We start from the raw sequence: 22,767 nt of genomic DNA on the forward strand, positions 1-22,767 counted from the left end.
AGTTTTGAGTGTTAGCAGAAGGCCAACATTTAACAAAAGCAGTAACCACAAAGTGCAGATGAGGCTCAAAGGAATGTAAAAGTCCATAAAAGAAGGCCGGGTTTTTGCCCCGTGTTTGTCTGTGAGCAGCATTACTCAAAAAAAAAGTCTTAGACAGATTTGGATTAAGTTTTCTAAGGATCTAGATTATGATTTAAGGGTGAAATTATTAGATGATCTAGACACAGATGCATTTTATACAGTTTTAATAGCCTTTTTTTGGTTCTTCGACCAAAATAATGGACATTTGTATTAATTCAGTAGTTGAAGAAAGAACCTAAGAGTCAAATGCTTCGTAACTGGAATGGTTAAAACCTAAATTTGGTTCAAACTTGTGTTGTATGATCACAATTATGACTGCAAAAGTATTTCTATAATCTATAATTCTGTTTATTACATCTAAACAATGTCAGACATGTTAGATAAACCTCGAAATAAAACCTACAATCGCAGACCTAGTTACGCGTAGATATTGTTTTGCTTTAAAGGGCCTTAATTAAAATGTTTCATAGTGTGGAATGTTTCCTTGTTTGACTTTTATTTTGTTAAATCTGACAAATAAATGAAATCTGGATTGGATTCTCCCAGATCTGCTGCTGAAATCTGACACAAGGAAAACGAAATTGTCATCTGAACGCTTCCAATTACTGTCAAAACGTGAACCCCTGAAATGAAGCGTGAATAAATGTTACAGTTACGGTCTCTGAGTATGAATTATATATGTCCCAACAGTTGCAGGGGGAAAAAAAGCAGTAATATAATGGGATGTTTCTCTTGTCAGTGCATTTATAAGAGTTCCTTTTGTCAAATGGACCCATTTAAAACTCAATCGTAGATTCCAATATAAGCGAAACGTAGGTAGTTGAAATGATTTGTGTGTGTGTGAAAAATAAGCTTTTGACGATCCACTCATCTTGAGCCTCGGCTGCTATTTAAAAATGCTGGAGGGGCTCCTGTAAAGTCAAACCAGTTTTCCGCGCCGATGTCGGCCGCGCTCCGTATGAACACGAAGCCGCCGTTTTCGCTCCCGAGAGCAAAAAATAATAAACCTGCTATTGTCGCTGCTGCTGCTGCTGCTGCTTTTCCATCCGACCTGTTCAAACACGTTTAACGTGGTGAGATCAGGGCGGAGGAGGAAAACTTTTTTTTTTTCTTTCTTGTTAAATCACACACACCTGCGACATTCGCAACCTTGCATAGATGCGCCTTCTGCGCACACGCTTCCATTATGCAGAGTGACAGCTCACAGCAGATATCTATATCATCCAGGATGTGCCAGCTTCCTGTGTAGAGGAGCGTGTGTTCTTCTGTCTTCACACCACATGAGGCAGGTGCAGGTCTCATGGTAAATGGTATGGGGGTTCATGGACGCCTGGTTACGCAACCGTTTCAAGCTGTTTTCACTTATTTTATGACATTTTTCAAACAAAATGACATTTTGCATTAAACTGAGTTCAATGAACTTAAAACTGTATTTGTTTCTACAGGAAGTGATTTGTTTTACATCAAGACAGACAGAGACTAATTCAAAAATGAGCCAGAGTTGCAAGGAGTGAAAACATATGACTGAAAACAAAAAAAATTCTACTGCACAAAAAACTGTCAAAAATGTGTATTTGCACTGCACAAACGCTCCCATAGTTTTCCTTGACATAAAAACCAACAATAACGACAATAACAAAAATATTCCAGTGCTTAAAGGCGCCATATGTAAGAATGTGGCCAAAAACTGTTACTACACTCAAATTCAAAATACCGAGGTCTTTTAGGTTTCCGTTTTCTCCGCCACTGTAGCTCAGACGTAACTGGCAACCCGTGGTTGCTCGGCAGCTGAGACTCTACTGACTGCAATGATTGGTAGACGGCGGTAGGTGGCGCCACATGTAGAGCTGAAACGATTAATCGATTATTAATCGATTACTAAATTAATCGCCAACTATTTTGATAATCGATAAGCGGTTTGAAGCTTTTTTCATGATTAAAACAAGATTCCTGATTTTTTTAGCTTCTTACATGTGAATATTTTCTTGGTTTCTTTGCTCCACATGAACAAAGAAATCATTAAAACTGAATCATTTTGGTTTGTGTACAAAACAAGACTTTCGAGAACATTATAATTTCCAGCTTTGACAAACAACGATCAAAGTTTTTTATTTTATGGACCAAACGATTCATCGATTAATCGAGAAAATAATTGACAGATTAATCGATTACGTAAAATAATCGTTAGTTGCAGCTCTAGCCACGTGCCAAAACATGATTTCAAAACATAAACATGATTTGCAGTCTGCAAAAGATTTTTTTTAGATGATGGGAATGTACGTTTAATTAGAAAAACTGGGATCTGGAAGCTATAACAAAAAAAAGTAATGTGCGTGTATGTGTGTGTGTGTGTGTTTGTGTATCAGATATTACGTGTGTGTATGCCCTCAGTGATTCCTGTGGCTTCACTCACTGAGTCATTGCAAACACCGCAGGTCACAGGTTCAAAACCTGGCCTCTAATCCAGAGTCTCCCTCAGTGGTAAATCCGAATTGCCATTCCAGGTGTGTGTATAGATGTGTGTGTGTGTGTGTGTGTGTGTGTGTGTGTGTGTGTGTGTGTGTGTGTGTGTGTGTGTGTGTGTGTGTGTGTGTGTGTGTGTGTGTGTGTGTGTGTGTGTGTGTGTGTGTGAGTGACTGCCATCTGGCCTAAAAGTCTGCTTCCTACCCTCCTTCCAAACAGGAAGGCAAAACAAATCCTTGATGACACAGGTCAGCAGTTTAATTGTCTCTGTGGGATTTCTGTGCAGTGTCCAGAAACTGCAGCGATCCCCTTCATCTCAACAGCAGTGGCACTCTGAAAAACCATTCATCACCTTGGACCCTTTTCTGGCATTAACACTGACCCTGTCAGGACCAGTAGGGGACCGAAACCTGGTCCTGATGAGGCAGAACCTCATTCCTGAGGAACTGGTTAAGATATTAATTGTGGTGTGTTTATGGTTAGGCATTAACTGCTAGTTGGGAGTCAATGAGGCCGCTAACCGCTAATCTTTATTTTAATGCTTCGCTTTATCTGTCCGAATAAATAATAAGAACAAGAAGAGCAGCTGCATAACCCATGTGTGTGTCATCTGTGTGTGTGTGAGTATGAACCGAGCCAAATGTGCCAGAAATTTGATTTAGCTCTGCAGACATCTGGCAAAGATGCGTTGGCCAACTTCAGAATCTCCTAAAAAAAAAAAGGCAACCAATTTACAGACCTCCTGGTGCGCTACAGGCAGACTTAACACAACTGAGAAGCTCCGTCTAGAAGCTTTTGTAGACGTCCATCATGGCGGCCACTGATGAGCAACTGTCTTTCAATCACATACAAGACTGTCTTTTGATCACTCCGATCCCATACCTTGGTATAGACAGTATGAGAGCATTTCTGATTTTCAACAACTAGTACAACGAGAGATATTTGCGTACCACAGTTTGAGAACCATGGGTTTGTCCAAGTGTGTACAAAGGCTACAGGTTAACTTGACTGCATGGAAAAATTAAATGTCAACAACAGCTATTTATTTATTTATTGACACTAAAAAAAATTAACATTGGAAATAAAATCAAAGGCCAACAAAAAAGTAAAGTGCTAAAAGTAAAGAAATTACCAAACTATTGCATTTTAACCCATTTTCAGAAATTATACGTTCACGTTCAAATTACATGTCAACAACAGCTATTTTTCTCAATGAACTAGCTTCTGTATGAAATATTAATCTATGGACATCACATTGACCCAACGTTTGCAGATCTTTCTATTTGGGGACCCACATTTTAAAGATGGCAAACTACCATGACCCTAAAAAAGCACATTGGTGCATAATGCAGTGACTCATCTACAGCCAAATTATATTATTGTCAATTCTTTAAAGGTGCCATATGTAAGAATGTGGCCCAAAACAGTTACTACATTCAAATTCAAAATACCGAGGTCTTTTAGGTTTCGTTTTCTGACGTAACAGGCAACCCGTGGTTGCTCGGCAGCTGAGACTCTACTGACTGCAATGATTGGTAGACGGCGGTAGGTGGCACCACATGCCAAAACACGATTTCAAAACATAAACATGATTTGCAGTCTGCAAAATGTTTTTTTTAAATGCCAATATTTTGTCTGTACTGTTGTTGTTGGTGAGTTCAGTTTGTTATATGAACATTATTCCTGAGTCTCTGTGACATATTAGGAGGATTTTATGGCCAGTTGCTTTAGATTTATTACATAATGCACCTTTAATATAAATATCTATAATATCTTGTCAAAAATGTGTTTGGGGACCGCCAAAAAAAAGGACCCAGTCTTTGGAATCCCTGACCCCTAACCTTTATTATAACCAGTTAATGCCAAATGCAAACTACTACAATGTAATTGTGTAATACAACTCAACAATAAATGTCATTATTAATTAAAAAAAAAAAAATTGACATCCTGATTTTTGTTTGTATAACTCATCACCTACATGCTACATAACACAAATATTGTTTAAAATAATACTCATATTAATTCAATAAATAAAAATAGTAGGACGAGGGTTCGGTCCCTGTGAGGACAACTAGTCCAGAAAAAGTACACACACACACACACACACACTCTCGCTCTAAATGTGACCTATTTCTAACCCAAACCCTAAAACCAGGTCTATTAAGATGTGAGAACATGAGGACCAGAGCCAAAATGTCCCCACATCACAACATGTCCTCACTGATAACGTAGAGGTTGTGGTCCTCACACAGGCATACAAACAAGTACAAACACACGCACACCTGTTTCTCTTACTTTCACGTCTCCACGTGACAAAGACGTTATTCATTCTTTTTAATATAAAGATAATATCGGTCCAGATGTTGGAAGTCAACACCCAAACCTCCACCCGTGACCTCACCCACAGACCCACGCGTTAACCCCGTCTGTCTGATGCTGAGGCTCCGAGCACCGCGGCAGGCACAACCTGACAGCCGGTGTGAGGAGCGTCAGAGCCCGGCGAGGCTCGCCCGGTTTCCCCCCTCCTCCCTTCCGCTTACCTTCAGTCCGGTGCAGCACCCACGGCTCCTCCGGTGACACGCTTACGCTGAGGTCGGTCACTTCATGAGTGAAACCCCGCTGCCACACATCATCACGAGGGGCAAATAGTTTTACTACGAAGCGACGAACGCCGCGAGAAGAAGACGTTTAACAAACAAAAAAAAAGAGAGGGCGGGAATCACGTGGCATAAAGATGTAAAAAAAAATCAAAACTCCGTTCGGTTCTGAGTGAAGAACACCGGTCTCCTCCTCCTGTGAGTCCTCTTGTCCGCCTGCTGTGCACCGTGCTGCCGCTGCCGCTGCTGCCGCTGGATGACAGGGGAACCAGGACACTGACCGACCGGCCCACCGAGGCACTGCCTCCTCAGCGGCCGGCCTTACACTGCCGCCTAACGGTGATACCTCGCAACGACAGGTCTGGATAGAGCACCGCCCCCTTTGGCCCCGTTCATTTCTATGGAGATGTTCAGTGAGCTAAGAGTCAGCTAGGGTAAGCTAACCGACATTTTTAAAAAATGTGCTAAAAGTAAAGAAATTACTAATAATTTTAATGAATTTTTGAAAATCAGGATATTATCCATTTGCCCTGATACACTTTGACAGTGAGCTGACTTTCTTCCCAGAAACAAAAAGTATCTCGGAATGACTTGAAATGTACCATGATAATAGTCATTATAACCCTGAACAAGAATGCGTTAAAAATATTTGCAAAACTTTTTAGGAATAATTTTAATGATTTTTTGAAAATCAGGAAATGATCCATTTTCCCTGATGCACTTTGACAGTGAGCTGAGTTTCTTCAAAAAATCAAAAAGTATCTCGGAATGACTTGAAATTTACCATCATAATAGTCGGCATCGCCCTGAACAAGGATGAGTTGAAAATATTTGCAAAGCTTTTTAGGAATAATTTTAATTAATTTTTGAAAATCAGGAAATGATCCATTTTCCCTGATGCACTTTGACAGTGAGCTGAGTTTCTTCAAAAAAACAAAAAGTATCTCAGAATGACTTGAAATTTACCATCATAATAGTCGGCATCGCCCTGAACAAGGATCCGTTGAAAATATTTGCAAACCTCTTCTGGAATAATTTTAATGAATTTTTGAAAAATTAGGAAATGAGCCATTTGCCCTGATGCACTTTGACAGTGAGCTGACTTTCTTCCCAGAAACAAAAAGTATCTCGGAATGACTTGAAATGTACCATGATAATAGTCATTATAGCCCTGAACAAGAATGCGTTAAAAATATTTGCAAAACTTTTTAGGAATAATTTTAATGATTTTTTGAAAATCAGGAAATTATCCATTTTCCCTGATGCACTTTGACAGTGAGCTGAGTTTCTTCAAAAAAATCAAAAAGTATCTCGGAATGACTTGACATTTACCATCATAATAGTCGGCATCGCCCTGAACAAGGATGAGTTGAAAATATTTGCAAAGCTTTTTAGGAATAATTTTAATTAATTTTTGAAAATGAGGAAATGATCCATTTTCCCTGATGCACTTTGACAGTGAGCTGAGTTTCTTCAAAAAAATCAAAAAGTATCTCGGAATGACTTGATATTTACCATCATAATAGTCGGCATCGCCCTGAACAAGGATGAGTTGAAAATATTTGCAAAGCTTTTTAGGAATAATTTTAATTAATTTTTGAAAATGAGGAAATGATCCATTTTCCCTGATGCACTTTGACAGTGAGCTGAGTTTCTTCAAAAAAACAAAAAGTATCTCGGAATGACTTGAAATTTACCATCATAATAGTCGGTGTTGCCCTGAACAGGGATCCGTTGAAAATGTTAGCATATCTCTTAAAGAATAATTTTAATGAATTTTTGAAAATCAGGACATGATCCATTTGTTGCACAATACTGTTTCAGCACCCCAGGTGCCAAGCTGCAGTATTGGCTCTCTTCCCCGTCAGATGTGGGCTTTTTCCACAGCGCCATTTGGAAAGCAAATAATTAAAACATTAAAAATACACATTTAGAAATAAAATAATTGACATTTTGTCTGGTTAAAAAGGACAAGGAAGCATGCAAACTGTATTATGTATGTAGATCATATATGTAAAAGTGAAATTACAAAAATCTAGGAAAAAAACATGCTTTCCAATTACACTGTAACATGTTAAAATTTTGCATTTGAGGCTTTCAGGGTGTCTTGAATGTTAATCAGGGTGGTCTAACCCCCCAGACCCCCCAGTATTTTGCACAGTGTTTGTCAGACATTTTTCCTAAATCACCTCAAAGATCTCAGCTCCAGCTTTTTGGTAAAATGTTGGTATTTTTTGGCAGGACTGTGAGATATAAAATCTATTCCTAAGGTTAAATATGAATTACAAAACAGAATGCACTGAACGGAATATTTTTACAGTAGGAAGTTGTGTCATTTACCTTTACCTAAAAGGTTCTACAGTAAATTGGCTTGAAATCTCCACTGCACTAATGTCATTTTCTGCTTGTTTTCACGTTTGCTGCAGTTGTGTTTTATTACCCCTCGACATGCTCTCTCTCCCCTGCAGGGTCGGTGTCCTGTTCCTCGGACCCTCTAAGTTCCTCTCATTGTCCTGTCATCCTCAATCCACCTTGCGGTCGGTTCCTCCGATCACCTTCATCTCCCTCTCATCATTACTCTCTGCCGCTCACCCACAACGTGGTAAATCTGTGCAACAATGCGGACATCGCGTGATGTGAAACGATGTGAAGGATCACAGGATACGGCTCGGTGTGAATGGATCGTGTTTGTGTCCTGGCCAGGTGTCGCCGGGTGTGGCAGGGATGAAATCTCACATTTTTTTCTTTGGTGTGGTACAGTGAATATAGCTGAAAATATGAACAATGTAATCCCTAATATGTTAAAATCGACTCAGGTGGGAGCAGATTAAGTGCACTGATAGAGTTTGTGACACTTAGAAGACTTATTTGATGCTTATAATCCCCAAATAATTCATTTTAAGTCGTATTAAAAGTGTAACTAATGCATTAAAATTCATTTTAAATGACTGTTATCCATATATTAGATTAGATTAGATTAGATCACGTGTCAAACTCAAGGCCCGGGGGCCAGATGTGGCCCGCCACGTCATCTATGCTGCTTTAAGGCGTGCGTTGACCATAAACTATATTTCCCACAATGCATGGTGTTTGTGTTACCCACAAAGTGACGGCACCGCCACTAGATTGCAGTGTATCATTGCATGTGCATCATGCGACGAGAGAAATTGAATAAGTAATAAATACAGAAAGTTATTTTGCAGTATTTACCTTTATTTTACATTATATTTGGTTACATTTAGTTACATTTATTCTGTATGACAGCTACATCTGGCCCTTTGAGGGTAACCATTATGCTGATGTGGCCCTCAGTGAAAATGAGTTTAGATTAACAATAATTTTGACATTTGAAGATGGGTTATAAAAACAATTTGAGTCCAAATAGTTAATAATGCTTTTATTATCACTTTTATTGACTTATTTATGTTTATAAGCATCGTATAAGGTCTTAAAAAAGGTGTTATTCATTATTAGTTACGGATTATTATGAGGACTTTAGGGCCAAGTTGCTTGGTTCCTCTTAATTTGTGATTCATTTATAGGTCACAGACGCTCTTACTTGAGCAGCCAAGCGCACAAATGTCTGTCTGCGTGCAGCCTTCACTCATTTACTCTCTTTTGTCGCGTTGCACACAGAGTGGGAGTCGCACAACGTGCAGCACATACAGAGAACTGCGTTTGCTTTTGTAAGACGTGCAGCTGCAGAAAAAACAGTTTTGGGTATAGTCAGTGTGTGTGTGAGAGTGCTGTCAGGCATTTATATCCCTATATTCTCAAAAGGTACAATGTAGGAGCTGAAACTTTAATGTCATTTATATTTTCGCAGATGTCACTTCCAGCATTCCTTTTTATGTATTAGTATCACACAGATGTGCATTTTCATTATTGTCTTTCTACATCCAGTCATAAAACTGCCTAGCAGAGGATGGTTTCGATCCATCGACCTCTGGGTTATGGGCCCAGCACGCTTCCACTGCGCCACTCTGCTGACATTTACACTTGAATCACCCATAGTCTGAAAGAAAAAATCTTTATTGTACAATGTCAGTGATGCAATTTTGATTATGACCAAGTTATTTACGTGGAACCAAAAAAAACATGCATTTTCTGTGAGATCTCTTGTTATGCCGAGTCAGCCCTCGTCACCTCACTCACATCACGTCCAGGTATTCATTTGTTTTTTGTTTTAAAATAAATATAATAAATGTTTAATGTGAGTATTTGTTTATCTGCAAATGAATAAATGAAGCTGTATATATAAACTTAAGTTAATAATCTATTTTTTTAAAGAGAAGTTGGGTTTGTTTTATATGTTTGTTTTATTTGGTTTCCTGGTCAAAATTCTTCATAGTTAATTGTTTAATTTATTTAATTTATGTATGCATGTATTTACTTATTCCTGTATTTATTTATTATTTTATTTATATATTTATTCATGCATTTATTTATTATTTTATTTATATATTTATTCATGCATTTATTTGTTCATTGTTCATGCATGTATTTATTTATTTATTCCTGCATTTATTTATTACTACATTAGGTTTCGACCTAAATTAAATGAATAAAGGTGATGCAGCGGCGGAGTCTGGCCTGTAGAGGGCAGCATTGCGCCTTTCAGCCTCCAGCCGGAAATCTGCTTAGAAGAAGACGAACTTCGCACCAACATGGCGGCGCATGTAATACGACAGTTGTATTCATTCAGTCGCAGCGCAAGAACAAACGTGGTTTCACGTTTGCAGGTTAAACAGAAAACTGTTTTAAATGTAGGCGTAAACAATCATTTACCGCTGCGAGTTGGGTTTGGCACCAGAGAAGCGGACAACGAACAGGTGAGTGTGTTTTCTAAACCAAAGTCCTTTGAGAAAATGTATGTATTTTCGTATTACGACACACAGGAGTTTGCGAACCACTACTTTCTTCGTCAGAAAGTACAAATGTGTTATTGTGTGACTTCGGCGTTTGAGGTTTTTCTCCCAGGTTTGCGAAACGAACCGAACATACACTACGGTCAAAATATCGGATATGGAATTTCTCTGTGTTTTTATTTTGAAAACCGGATGTCGATGTCCTTTCAAATCAGCTTGATGGAGGCGCTTTTACCGTAAAATACTTTGTAAGGAGGGCGTTAAAATTCCGGAAGTACATCTGTTATTTAGTTAAAATAAATAAATGTATTTATATATTTTTATTTTTTTATTTTCAGGGTGCCCAAGTGCACGTCCCAGTAGGTATATAGTATTTGTTAACCCACACACATTATATCTGAAAAATAATCACATTTTTATTCTCTCTAATATGAACCTTTTTATTCTCCTTCTTGCCCTCAGACCGTCTGACAGTATCTTACAGCAGAAGCAGTGGACCTGGTGGTCAAAATGTCAATAAAGGTTTGCAAAAGTTTACATTTCTAGTGTATTTAAAGCTACAATATGTAATGTTTTTGTAGTATTATGTGTGTGTATTGTGTAACATGCTGTGCTTAATCCACAGTCAGCACAAAAGCAGAGGTCAGATTCCACGTGCTTACCGCCGACTGGATGCCAGAAGATGTTCGACGGAAAGTCTTTGACCAGGTTTGTTTTCCCAACCCCTGTAGCTTGAGCGGTTTGATAACACCCAACACATAGTTAGCATTTGTGGTGTCTGTCGCAGAACAAAAACCGCATCACTAAGGCCGGAGAGCTGCTGGTGACGTCGGAGCTGAGCAGGAGTCAGCACAGAAACCTCTCGGACTGTTTGCAGAAGATCTCCGCCATCATCGCCGAAGCTAGCAAGAAGCCACGCGAACCGACGGCGGAGGACGTAGCTCTTTGGGCAGCCAGGTAAAACCAAACTAGAATCAGAGAACGTACATTTTGTGTCCCACCTTGGCTGCCATTTTGTGTCCTGTGTGTTATGTTGTGCAGGTCAGCGAAGAGGAACAAGGAGCGACTGAAACAGAAGAAGATCGGCTCGACGATCAAGCAGAGCAGACGAGGAGATTTTGACTGACTGTGTTTCATTTTGTTGTAAATGGTAAATAATTTAAATTAAGCAAGTGTATTATAACATGTATTATAAATATGGATTGTAAAACTTGCAATAAATAAATATATTTGTAATTTAATTTGATGTTGTTATTGGGGAGTAGTAACCTGCAATATGCTCAGTGGTAAGTTTTGTACTGTATTTGAATAAGTAAAGATTATTTATTTTTACTTTCTATCATTTCAGAATGCAATGTGTGCCTTTATCCAAATCTCATTGGAAAAATGTGAAAATGTTAGCAGAGGATGGTTTCGATCCATCGACCTCTGGGTTATGGGCCCAGCACGCTTCCGCTGCGCCACTCTGCTTTGATGAGAAGACGGTGAGAAATTTCAAGTAAATACAATAACATGTACATGTACTTACACATACATAATATTTGTATGTCAAACGATTATACGATTATATATATATTTGACATACGCAGATTGATGTGTTAGATTAGCGGTTAACTTGGTTAGCTTAAAGTCGCGGTTCACGTTAGACGTGAGGCAAACCGTTAGCGTAACGTTAGCTTCGGTTCGAAAAATATGTTTTATTGCACAAACGTCGCTATTTCTTTCGTCGCCCGAGCGAGCTGCGTATCACAAACGTAACCGAAAGCGCTGTTGGAAGAATATGCAAAAACCGAAGAAAAAAAACGTCGACCACGAAGGGACTCGAACCCTCAATCTTCTGATCCGAAGTCAGACGCCTTATCCATTAGGCCACGCGGTCACATGGTGACTCTATGGAACGTGTATCCTACATATAGATGTAAACAGGCAGAACTGAAAGATTGAAAAGATGTTTTGTTTGGATGAATTACTTAATTTTGACTCATTCATCTCATTTATTAAATGCATGAATTATACTGCTTATGAAACACATGATGCATTCTATCATTGCTTTATTAACATGGTGAACTGAGTTCAATTACAATAATACATGAACTCAAAAGTCCAGAGAAGAACATTAAAGGACATTGTTTTTTAATGATAATGCACAGGGAAATTCAGCAAATGAAGTGTATTTATTTACTTTGACAGTGTGTTAGTGACATTCACATATAGGCACTCAAAATGTAAGAAAAATATAATAAGGTAACACTCACAAATAAATACACAGGCACAGATTTATAGCTATACTAATATGCAAGAGATGAGGCGTTAAAACACACAAGACATTACAGTACAGAAACCTTATGAGTCATTGTAATTAAAAATGGTTACAGGCTCTGGTTTGACAACCAGTTTGTCTAATCTATAACACAATCATTTCTCCTAAAATGTACTTTACACAGCAGGTATCCACAGGAATTACATCACTGCAAACTGTAAATACACCTCAATTTCATCAGGATTCAGAAAACCATCCGTCCTCATCAATTCTTTATTCAAAACACCCGCTCCTAAGTAAAAGGTTTCAAACTTTGATGTGAAAAACAAAATAAAAAAATATTGGCTGTAATAACATTCATTATAACAAAGGTTCATACATACTGTAGGAGGTTACCTAGAAAAAGGCATAGGTATTGTATACTGTGAAAAAGGTGCAATATATCTGCATGTTAGTAAGTTGTTAGTTTGGTAAAGATGTTAAACAGAGCCCTGTTTTTAAGTCTTATTATTAGTATCTACTATGCAGCATTTCTGTCAAACTGTCAAAATGTGGTTTCACAATCTAAAACTACTTATTTCTTACTACCAATAAATAGCAATGCTCTCCTGTGAAAGGTTACTTTTGACTTCATAGAGTGAAATTTTTACTAATTGTTTTTTTCAGCTCATATAATTTTAGAAATAGTACAGTTTGGAATTAGTTAATTTGTCTGTTTGATCATTTGTTTTCCCCTCTGTCCTCATACCCTGCATTAGCCACAAGCTAGCTGACTGGAAAGATAGTTAATGACTAAATATAACCTAAATCCTTCACTCTTAGTTTCTTTTATGACAAGCAAACACAGGACATTTTCAGAAACACACATTTACTTTCTTGCTGAGAGTCTGAGGTGAAGATTGATACCACTTTTATGTCCTTATGCTAAACATGGCGTCATGGCACACGAGCAGTTCATGCAGCATAAAAACACAGGCCCCGTCCAAATAAAAGCCGCCACTTAGTACTATACTGGCTCCTGGACAGCACATGGTCTTCTACACAGACATGAGAAACCAAAACTTGCCTACGTCAACAAAGCTAGGCCAGCTCTTTCCTACCTAATTTCAATCGCTATGCTTAGCTAGGCTAACTAGCAACACGCTGTAGCTTCCGATGTAATATCCACAGCCATGTGAGTGTTTTGTGGGAAAGAAAGCAAAGTAAATACATCTCCAAAATATAAAAGTGCTCGTCAAAATTTCAAGACCAAAAGGTGACAACAATAAAATAATAAAAAAAGCACCAAACAAGATCACATGCTCAGTTCAAGTTTGAACAGTTGAATGGCGCTTTTCCATTACACAGTTCTAGCATGGCTCGACTATACTCGTTTTGTTTCGATTAACGTGCGTTAATCTCGAAAAATTTGGCAAGTACATTTCTAAAATCTCAATATTTAACAGAGTTTGGTGTTTTTACTGAAAAAAGCAGGCGATCGCGAGCCAAATCGCAACCCGTTCAGCCGTATTTCAGTTCAGTGATTGTGTCTCCGGTCATGCAGGAAGTACTGAACTAATGATTCAGGACACTGAAAACGATCACTAGTTTTTCCATAAAGAAATGGGTACCAAACCGAGTAGAGTAGAGCCGAGTAGTGCTAGAACTGTATCATGGGAAAAAAAAGCCACATAAATTTAATTATTAGCACCTCCAAGTTCATTCTTGACAATTCTACTGTACCTTAAAATAAACCTACCAGATACCATTCATTTTTGATCTCCGCTCATGTTCCTGATGCAGTTTTTTAGTTAAGCTTCAATGTTAAGTGCTCTTATGAGGCTTTATGGCAAACGTATTGCCAATGGCCGTGCCTAAAGTGAAGCCAGATAGTATAGATTATTGAAAGAATATGAAGGAAGTATACTGTAGCCATGGTTTATATACTGTATATGACTGGAATCTGTGTTTTAAAATGTATCACACCAGGCTTCAATTCTGTAAATTTGACTCCAAATAAACCGAACTGTACCCCTTTAATATGACGCTTTAACGTATCTCCGTACTTTTCATGTCCACTCACATACTCATTCTGATCAGGCACATGTTGCCTAAATAAGATTACGCGTCAATCCTCACGAACGCGTTCCCGATCCGACACAATCCATTCCAATATATTGTACTACCTGGGACATGCACGGTAGACCCATGTGATCCTCGCGGTCATAAACGTTTAGGCAGCACGCAGACGTCAACATAGGGGCCTACTCAACTTGGACGATAGCTAACCTCAGCAGACTTGTGGACACCGAAACCTGTGAACTAGCCTTAATCCTAAACCCCTGTTTAGCCCTGACACCGGCACTAACCACAGCCTCGCTGTACCAATTTAGTGTTTGCTCGATTTGCCAGATTTGCCAGACTTGCTAGCCTTAGCAGCTTTGGTAGCCTTGATGTCCATCTTGGTCTTCTGGATACGAGAGAAGATCTCCTTAAAAAGGGCCTTGTATTCTGGCGTGTTCTGGCTCAGCCGTTTGTCCACCGCCTCCACCTGCTTGCTGATGCTCTCAATGGCTTCGGGGGTGGAGGGCGACTGCGTCGGGCTGGGGGGCGGCACTGGGATGGGGCCCATGGCGCAGTCTTTCATGGATGGGTCCCGGGAGACTGGTCGGGAAGTCTGAACCTCGGCGTGGCACAGGCTCTCCTCCTGGCGCCGACACTTCCCGAGAAGCTCCTCGTATTTCTCGAGCAGGGCGTGGTACTGCTCGTCCACTTCCCTGAGGATGGACATCCCCCTTTTTCTCACGCTGTTGGCGTGGAGAGCGTAGCTGCCTCTCCTGCGTCCAGACGCATCCCGGGCCACGATGGCGTTGAGCGCCGTGTCGCTGCAGCTTTTCCTCACGGGGTTGGACTCGGGTAAGGCCTCACCTCTGATGCCACCTCCGCCCTCGCTCTCCTCCCTCACTCCTCCTCCCGTCTCCAAGACCTCCACTTCCAGGAAGGTGTCGGTCTCCGGGGTGCTATTGAGGACGGTCTGGGTGAGGGTCACGCCGTCGTCCTCGCTGCTGAGCAGGAACGTCCGAGCGCGACGTAGCTGCTGCAGCTCCTGCAGCTCCACCTCCAGCTCGCGCACCCTTGCCTGGTGGCCCTCGGCATCCTGGGTACCAAAGACAATTTGACACAACTGAGATGAGCATACATGGGTCAATGACATGACATGCATATTTTTGTGTCCAAGTCCATTATATAAAAAAAACATAATTTCATTTTTTCATGACATCTATCACTTTATTCTATAAAACCTATAAATTTTCATATTTTTTTCAGTAAATTCAAATAATTATATTATTTTATGTTTTGGCTTCTCAAACCTTTATGATATCAGGTGATGCAGCTGTCCGAGCAAGTGAGCAGACTAAGAAAACTATTAAAAATGTTATTTTAATAATGATAAACTCAAAATAAAATACTCGGGCATTATTTTATGTTTTTATGTATTCGTCAGGTGGTGCAACCAATTTAAACCAATAATTGATACGTCAAAGTGACCAAATGGTTCATAAATATAATGTGTGTAGTTATTATACTGAATGTATGAATTTGTGTATTTGTGTGATTATTTTCCTGTCTTTAAATGTAAAATTGGATGTTAAGGATGCTTAAAACCTGACCTACAGAGAGCAAAAATCTTAAATTATTGTAAAAAATGATAAAAATCTAGTATCTAGTGTAGACACCTTAAGGGATAGTTGCCAAATAATTAATTTTAAAATAAATATTATGTATGTATATATATTTTTATAAATAGTTGGTTGTGCCACCTGACATTTTTTTTGTTGTGAAGTCAAAAATACTGTTAAAAAACGAGTTAAAACAGTTAGAATAGTTATTCAATATATGAGAAATGTTCAAACACATTGTTCTGGACTCAAAAATATGCATTACATCTATTTTGAAAGTCTTTTTAGAAGCTTTATTTGTCATTGACCCACGTACAAATTTGAGTGTGACTACTTCAGCGTACCTGCACTCGCGTCTGCAGCCGGGAATACTCGCCGACTAGGAGGTTGCACTCCCGTTCCACGCCCTCTCTACGCCCCCTCTCCGTCCGGACGGCGGATCTCAGGGCGGACACCGCCTCCCGCAGGTGCTGGTTCTCTTCTTCAAACGGCTGACTCTTTGCCTCCACGGTAAAGCTCTCGGCCCTGCCCACTACGAACTCATCCTCGTACCTGGAGATAGGGCACAGTTCTTGTTCTTGTCTCCTGCCTCCTCCTCTTGTAAAAGTTTACTTATGACAAACAAAGGAAAAGTACCTCGGTGCTGTACAGAGCTCCCTCAGGCAAGGGAACGAGTGGATCGTCTTGCGTCGTTCCCGCTTCTCCCTCTTGACTCGGAGCTGCTCCAAGGAGCGAAGCTGCTCCACCCGCCCTGAAAGGGACTCCACCTGGTTCTGCAAAGTCTCAATGGTGCCTGTTAATCTGGAAAAGAAGGAGCTCGTGTTTAATACAGAATGAAGCAGCAGAGGTAAACTCACTGCCCCCCCCCCCCACTTACCTCTCTATCTTCTGCTGCGAGGCCTTGCTGTCCGTCACCAGAGTGTGGTTTGTGTTTTCCAGTTCTCTGGCCGTCCCGTCCAGCTGCTCGTACACCTTGGCGTGCTGCTCGTTCATGTCCCGCAGCACCTCCAGCTGCCTGGACAGGTACTGTTGCACAAACACAGTAAAAAAGCAGGTTATTTTAGGTGGTGATTTAATGGTGTATTCACCATTTGATAGAATATCTAGCCAATCTGATGCCCCCATTTGTGGCTATTTTGTTGAATTGAACTTTTTTTTTGCCAACTAAGTCTTTTGCTTTGTGCTTTTGCCTTTGTATGTTTTATTTATTAATTGACAGTTGTCAAAGTTCCTGAGAAGCCATATTCTTGCATTGGATTTTGGAATTTAGTCATTTGGAAAAGTTGTAATAGGCCTGGCATCACACGCCAACTACTGTATGAATTTAACATCTATTTGACTGTAAGTGAGAACTTTTTTTTAAATTGACATCATGCTGTACTGAAGAAGAGCTGAAACTACTGATTGAGACCGTAAACTCCTAGCGTACTAATGTTATGAAGTAAGACGAAAGAGGCTAATTTTCAAACAAACCAGAGAAATCGCCCCCTAAAGGCCATTCAAGAGAATACAGGTTTTAAACACTGGTTGAGTGGAATTACAACCTCAACTTTGAAAGTTCTTATCTGTCATATCATCAAACCAAATGGTTTTTCCCATAAAAAAAACCTCCGTTTATACCTCAATCTCGTGCACTTGCTCTTCATTGGTGATGTACATCTGCTGCAGCGAGTCCTCCAGCTCCTTGTTCCTCTCCAGCAGCGTTTTCCCCAGCTCTGCCGCCAAGTGGAGGTCTGGAAATGGGACAGCAATGTTTAGTGAGTCGAGACAGTAGATGGGAGGGAGGAAGTTGAGACCAAAAAAAAAACAGGAAGTGAGGATGGTGATTTGGAGGATTGAGTGCAGCCGTAAGGATGAGGTCACCTGCCATCAGGATTAATAGAGCACACTGTTCTATTTTAGGTGACAATATAATAGGTTCTGGAAGGAAAATGATGAAAAAGGTCCGTCACACTGGACCGGTTTAATTATAGAGTTTTATCTCTGCAGCGTGTGTCTTCCTGCAGGTCCTCGTCTGTCCACCGGCTGAATATGAAGGTCGGAGCCTCTTGCCAAGCTCGTGCACTGAGATTCACATTCATCTGCTGCTTTTCGTGCAGTTGCGTCACCCTCTCAATTTGAACATTTGTGCTCTCCAGACACACAAGAGCACATTCATGAGTATGAATGACGAGTCGCCAGCGCCGCTGTGCTCTGACTCAGCGGGTTTTAACGGCCTGTACGCCGTACAGTCGGAGTCAGTGAGATGAGGTTTGTGACCGGGCGAGAGCAGAAAATACAGCGCTGGCTCCGTCTTTAAAGATTAATGCTGACGATGACGGACGGACGCCGGGGATTCATCGTCATAGACGGCCTCCGCCTGTCGCTGCGGGTTTAGGTTTCTGGACGCGAAACACACTGTTCCAGCTCACAGTGTCGACCCAGAGAACATTCTGAACTCCCACCAATACGGTTATTGTGTTTTAAAGGTGATTTATGCAATAAATCTAAAGCAACTGGCCATAAAATCCTCCTAATATGTCACAGAGACTCAGGAATAATGTCCATATAACAAACTGAACTCACCAACAACAACAGTACAGACAAAATATTTGCATTAAAAAAAATATTTTGCAGACTGCAAATGTTCATGTTTATGTTTTGAAATCATGTTTTGGCATGTGGCGCCACCTACCGCCGTCTACCAATCATTGCAGTCAGTAGAGTCTCAGCTGCCGAGCAACCACGGGTTGCCAGTTACGTCAGAAAATGAAACCTTAAAGTCCTCGGTATTTTGAATTTGAATGTAGTAACTGTTTTTGGCCACATTCTTACATATGGCGCCTTTAAACACTCAATAATATAACGCCAAACAAAAAATACAGCAGTTATTTGCATTGTTGATTCATCTTTTCTTGTCTAATCAATTAGTTGGTCATTGAAATGTTAACTGGTGTTTGCTGAACCTTATCCTCAAATATCTTGTTTCGTAGATACTGCTGATATTATATATGACATAGTATTATATTATATGAGTTTGATAATGATAATACATCATCATAATCCTTCATTTTAACTATTTCCCGTTGCATAACACGTCGTTATTCTCTCCTTATGACTCTTTTGAAAGGTTTGAAAGGCTTTTGTGTGTGTGCTTCTTCTCGTTAAATTGGATTTTTGTATTTCCTGTATGCTTCTTTGTGCTTCTTTTAAAGTCTGTAAAGCACCTTGTTGTCCCAGTTTTCCACCAGCACTTAAACACAACACCTATTTGTGGATCTGTGTTGGACAATTGAAAATAAATCTACATAGACAAAACATTTTGCTTCCTTAATGTAATGTTCATTAACGCTTCCTGAATGCTCTGGGGAAAAAACAGCTGCACTCAAAGGGTAACTTAAAGCTTTAAATATAATTTAGCTGTTGAATTTGCACTTTTAACCACTCGGGAACAGAAACATATTCGCTGATAAACTGTACGTGGTGATCTCTTCCACAGACCGTGTTGTTATGGAAGCTGCAAATCACCCATGAGATTGTGTGGAATGTGGAAAACCAGGCGTCTTCTCTTCCCCTTTTTCCTGCTGCTGACCAGACCTCTGAACAAAGACGTTCCAGTGGATTGAAATAAATTCATGGTTTCCTCCGTTAGAAACCGGCCTGAAGGCAAGATATCATGTTTCTTAAACACTTTTGTTGTTGTTGTTGTTGATGAAATCCTCTTCACACGATAGTCATCAGTAGAGGTAGAATAAGAATGATATGTTTGATGATTAATGAAGCTGATTTTGCAAATGCAAAAGTTTCTTTGACATGGTTTATTTTTTTTATATATATATGTAAATGACTTCTTAGTTTCTACATTGTTTTGAACCGGGATGGGAATCAATATCGGTCAGTAAAGGACTGTGAAAATGTGAATAAATATCAGCAAAACCATCTTTAGTTGAGTCATGATTGCTGTTACACAGTTGTAGAATTGTGTCTATGACTCGGCACAAATGTGTCATTAACAGCTTCATATGTTCATAAATGGTCTAAAATAACGGACTGATATCGGAATGATATAGGACTGATATCGGACTGATATAGGACTGATATAGGACTGATATCGAACTGATATAGGACTGATATAGGACTGATATAGGACTGATATAGGACCGATATTGGGCCAATATACGACCGATATAGGACCGATATCGGACTGATATAGGACTGATATCAGACTGATATCGGACTGATATAGGACTGATATAGGACCGATATCGGACTGATATAGGACTGATATAGGACCGATATCGGACTGATATAGGACTGATATAGGACCGATATCGGACTGATATAGGACTGATATAGGACTATTATTGGTATCAGACACGAATGTCAATTTTTTTTTTGAATAATGCCGATCAGTGTTTCCAAAAACCGGGAAATAATGTTCTCGAATGTCTTGTTTTGTCCACAAACCAAAATGATTCCGTTTTAATGATTTCTTCGTCAAAAACGGAAGATATTCACATTTAATTCTGTGTTAATTCTTTAAAAAAAACACACAAACCCGACACAAAACACAAACATTTGGTTTCCACACTTACAGCAGGCTTTAAGTAGGTTTTTTATATAATAATTTCTCTGTAGTTACACTCTTAGAAATAAAAGTGCTAAGTTGAGCCATATAAGGTTCTTTGGCTTGTCCTCATAGGAGAAGAGCCCTTTTGGAAGGTTCCACCAAGAACCCTTGAAAAACCCTTTCTTTGGTAAAGGGTTTTTCAGAAGCAAATGGTTCCAGTTAGAACCTCTCCCCTTGTAGAAGAACCCTTTTGGAAGCCTAAGAGTGTAGTACTGAAGACCCTGTGGTGCACTGACGTGAGACACTGAGGAAACATACAGTAATGTAGAGTAGGATGTGTCTTAGTGAGACTGAGGTTAAATCTCTGCATCAGCGCAGCAGCACTTTTGGAAACGTACCATAATAATGACTTGGCAGGAAGACAAATGAACACGAAGAGAGAGACATGGAGACTGGAAGTGAGGTGAAGGGATGCAGAGGAACTCACTATGTTTGATACTAATTATAGATCAACAGTCAAGGCCGTACCTTCACGGAAATGGATGTTTCCCTGTACCCGAACGAAACCGCACTAAAAACGACGTTTTTTTTCTTTGCTTTTTTGTTCATAAAAACGAGCCAAGCGACCTTTGACCTTTGATGTAATTCCAAAATGTCACAAAAGATCATATCCTATATTGTCCCATCCCTATTTATGAGTAAAGTATAGCTGAATTTGACACACTAGTCCTTTAAAAGTTGATTCTTGGTGAGTGAAAGTTCATTATTCATTTCTTTGTTTTACATTGAACCTTAATCGCATTGTTAGAAAATAACATGTATGTGTGCTGTAATTGAATTATTGCTCCATAAACTAATAAACAGCCTAATGCCATTGTTATTGATGAGCCTGGTGACGTAATGCCAGGCCCTGACTGCTATGTTGATGTCAAAATAAGCCTCGTTAATAAACTAATAATCTGCACTCGTGTTGATGTTAGGAGCCATAAAGACGGTGTGTGGACCGGACACATAGCCTTTGTTTGCCGGAGGAGGCTGGTGACTGACCGGCCGGCGCCAGCGGCTGCCTGACAGCAGCGGGGATGATGATGCTGCAGGACGGGGGGGGGGGGCAACCAAACCAACGACGCGGTGTGTTGTCTCTTACCCTGCTCCAGGTCCTGCTGATCGTACCACGGCTCTTCCTCTTCGGTCACGAATTCCTCCATTCCCCCCGCGCCCAGCATGGGTGACCCAATGCAGCCGAACAAGCCTCCGTGCGGGAACAATGGAGCCGAAGACGGGACGTTTCCTCCGGGAGGCTGAGAGGCTGGAGATGCGCACAGGCTGTTTGCGCCGCCGATGCTGCTGCTGCTGCTGCTGCTGCTGTGCTCTGGTGTTGTGGCTCTACGTGTTTCCTCCCTCTCTTTCCTCGGTCACTCCCAGCTCTCATCCCCCCACCACCACCACCACCACCACCACCAGGCACCGGTCCATCCCACAGCTCAGAGCCGTCACTGCCGCTGCTTCTTCGGGCTCCTTCAGACGTGGCAGTGATGTTGCAACACAGGGCTCTTCGTGACGCCTTCACGTGCGGCTCGGAAATTTCTGTATTCGTTTTTTTTTTTTTTTTAACTCTCCGATATCAAAATACCGCGATAGTCGAGTCCACGGTCCATTAGCTTTGTGTGATGTATTTTTTTTTTTTTTTATCAAGGCTTTAGTCAAGAGCTGATTTTGTGGTGTTTTCACATTCTTATTGTTTTCTAGTACAGTAGTTCCCAGAAGTTTTAACTGGAATGCTCCGCAATTTAGGAGTGACCTCACAAAACCCTGACATAGGATTCCAAAATGGCCACCACTCGTGTCAATAATAAAAACAACCTTCTACTTTTACTGTTAGTTGTATTCCTGTCTTATTTTTTTCAAATTTGGTCAGTCGTAAACATAGTAATGGTTATTTTCTGGTGTTTTATTTTATTAATAGATTGACTTCAATACCAGAGTGGCTCTCAATTGGACACCAGGGGGCAACAGTATGGAGGACCAGACCTGACACAACAATAAATAGATAAATAAATGCATAAATAACTAAATAAATAAATACACACATGTAGAAATAAATGTAAAGCATCTATTTCTACATTTGTTTATTTATTGATATGTCAGGTCTCGTCCTCCATACACGAGTAGATTGTTGTTATCAATTGGTATTGCTAACAATGGCTACGTTAGCATAACTGGAGCATAGTCAAATCTTACCCTGTGTTCCAGAGCCCATTCAAACAAATGGGATGTGGGACTCGTCCTA

The 22,767-nt window shown here is 40.1% G+C and overlaps 3 protein-coding genes across 3 annotated transcripts in view; 1 reads left to right on the forward strand and 2 right to left on the reverse strand.

Annotated features, from left to right (window-relative positions):
• Positions 1–5,222, reverse strand: part of LOC310939139 (inactive rhomboid protein 1-like) — a gene marked incomplete at its 3' end in the record, with an annotated part of 34,238 nt that extends 29,016 nt beyond the window's left edge. Inside the window, exon 1 of the mRNA XM_083903805.1 lies at positions 5,085–5,222. The remainder of the gene's footprint in view (positions 1–5,084) is intronic.
• Positions 5,223–10,452: 5,230 nt separating this feature from the next.
• On the forward strand, positions 10,453–11,135 carry mrpl58 (mitochondrial ribosomal protein L58; the record flags this gene model as incomplete). The annotated part of the gene is made up of 4 exons (XM_083903750.1): positions 10,453–10,531; positions 10,635–10,717; positions 10,797–10,966; positions 11,051–11,135. Coding segments are annotated over 4 exons (417 nt in total), but the record flags the coding sequence as incomplete, so codon positions are not given.
• A 3,055-nt stretch (positions 11,136–14,190) lies between these two features.
• Positions 14,191–21,703, reverse strand: LOC310939157 (cerebellar degeneration-related protein 2-like; the record flags this gene model as incomplete). The annotated part of the gene is made up of 6 exons (XM_083903829.1): positions 14,191–15,405; positions 16,273–16,480; positions 16,565–16,729; positions 16,806–16,954; positions 17,549–17,661; positions 21,625–21,703. The coding sequence occupies 6 exons, from the start codon at positions 21,701–21,703 to the stop codon at positions 14,638–14,640; spliced, it is 1,482 nt and encodes a 493-aa protein (XP_083759955.1). The 3' UTR covers positions 14,191–14,637.
• Positions 21,704–22,767: the final 1,064 nt, after the last annotated feature.

This window comes from Microchirus variegatus (genome assembly GCF_963457635.1).
Source record: "Microchirus variegatus genome assembly, chromosome: 17".
NCBI lineage: Eukaryota > Metazoa > Chordata > Actinopteri > Pleuronectiformes > Soleidae > Microchirus > Microchirus variegatus.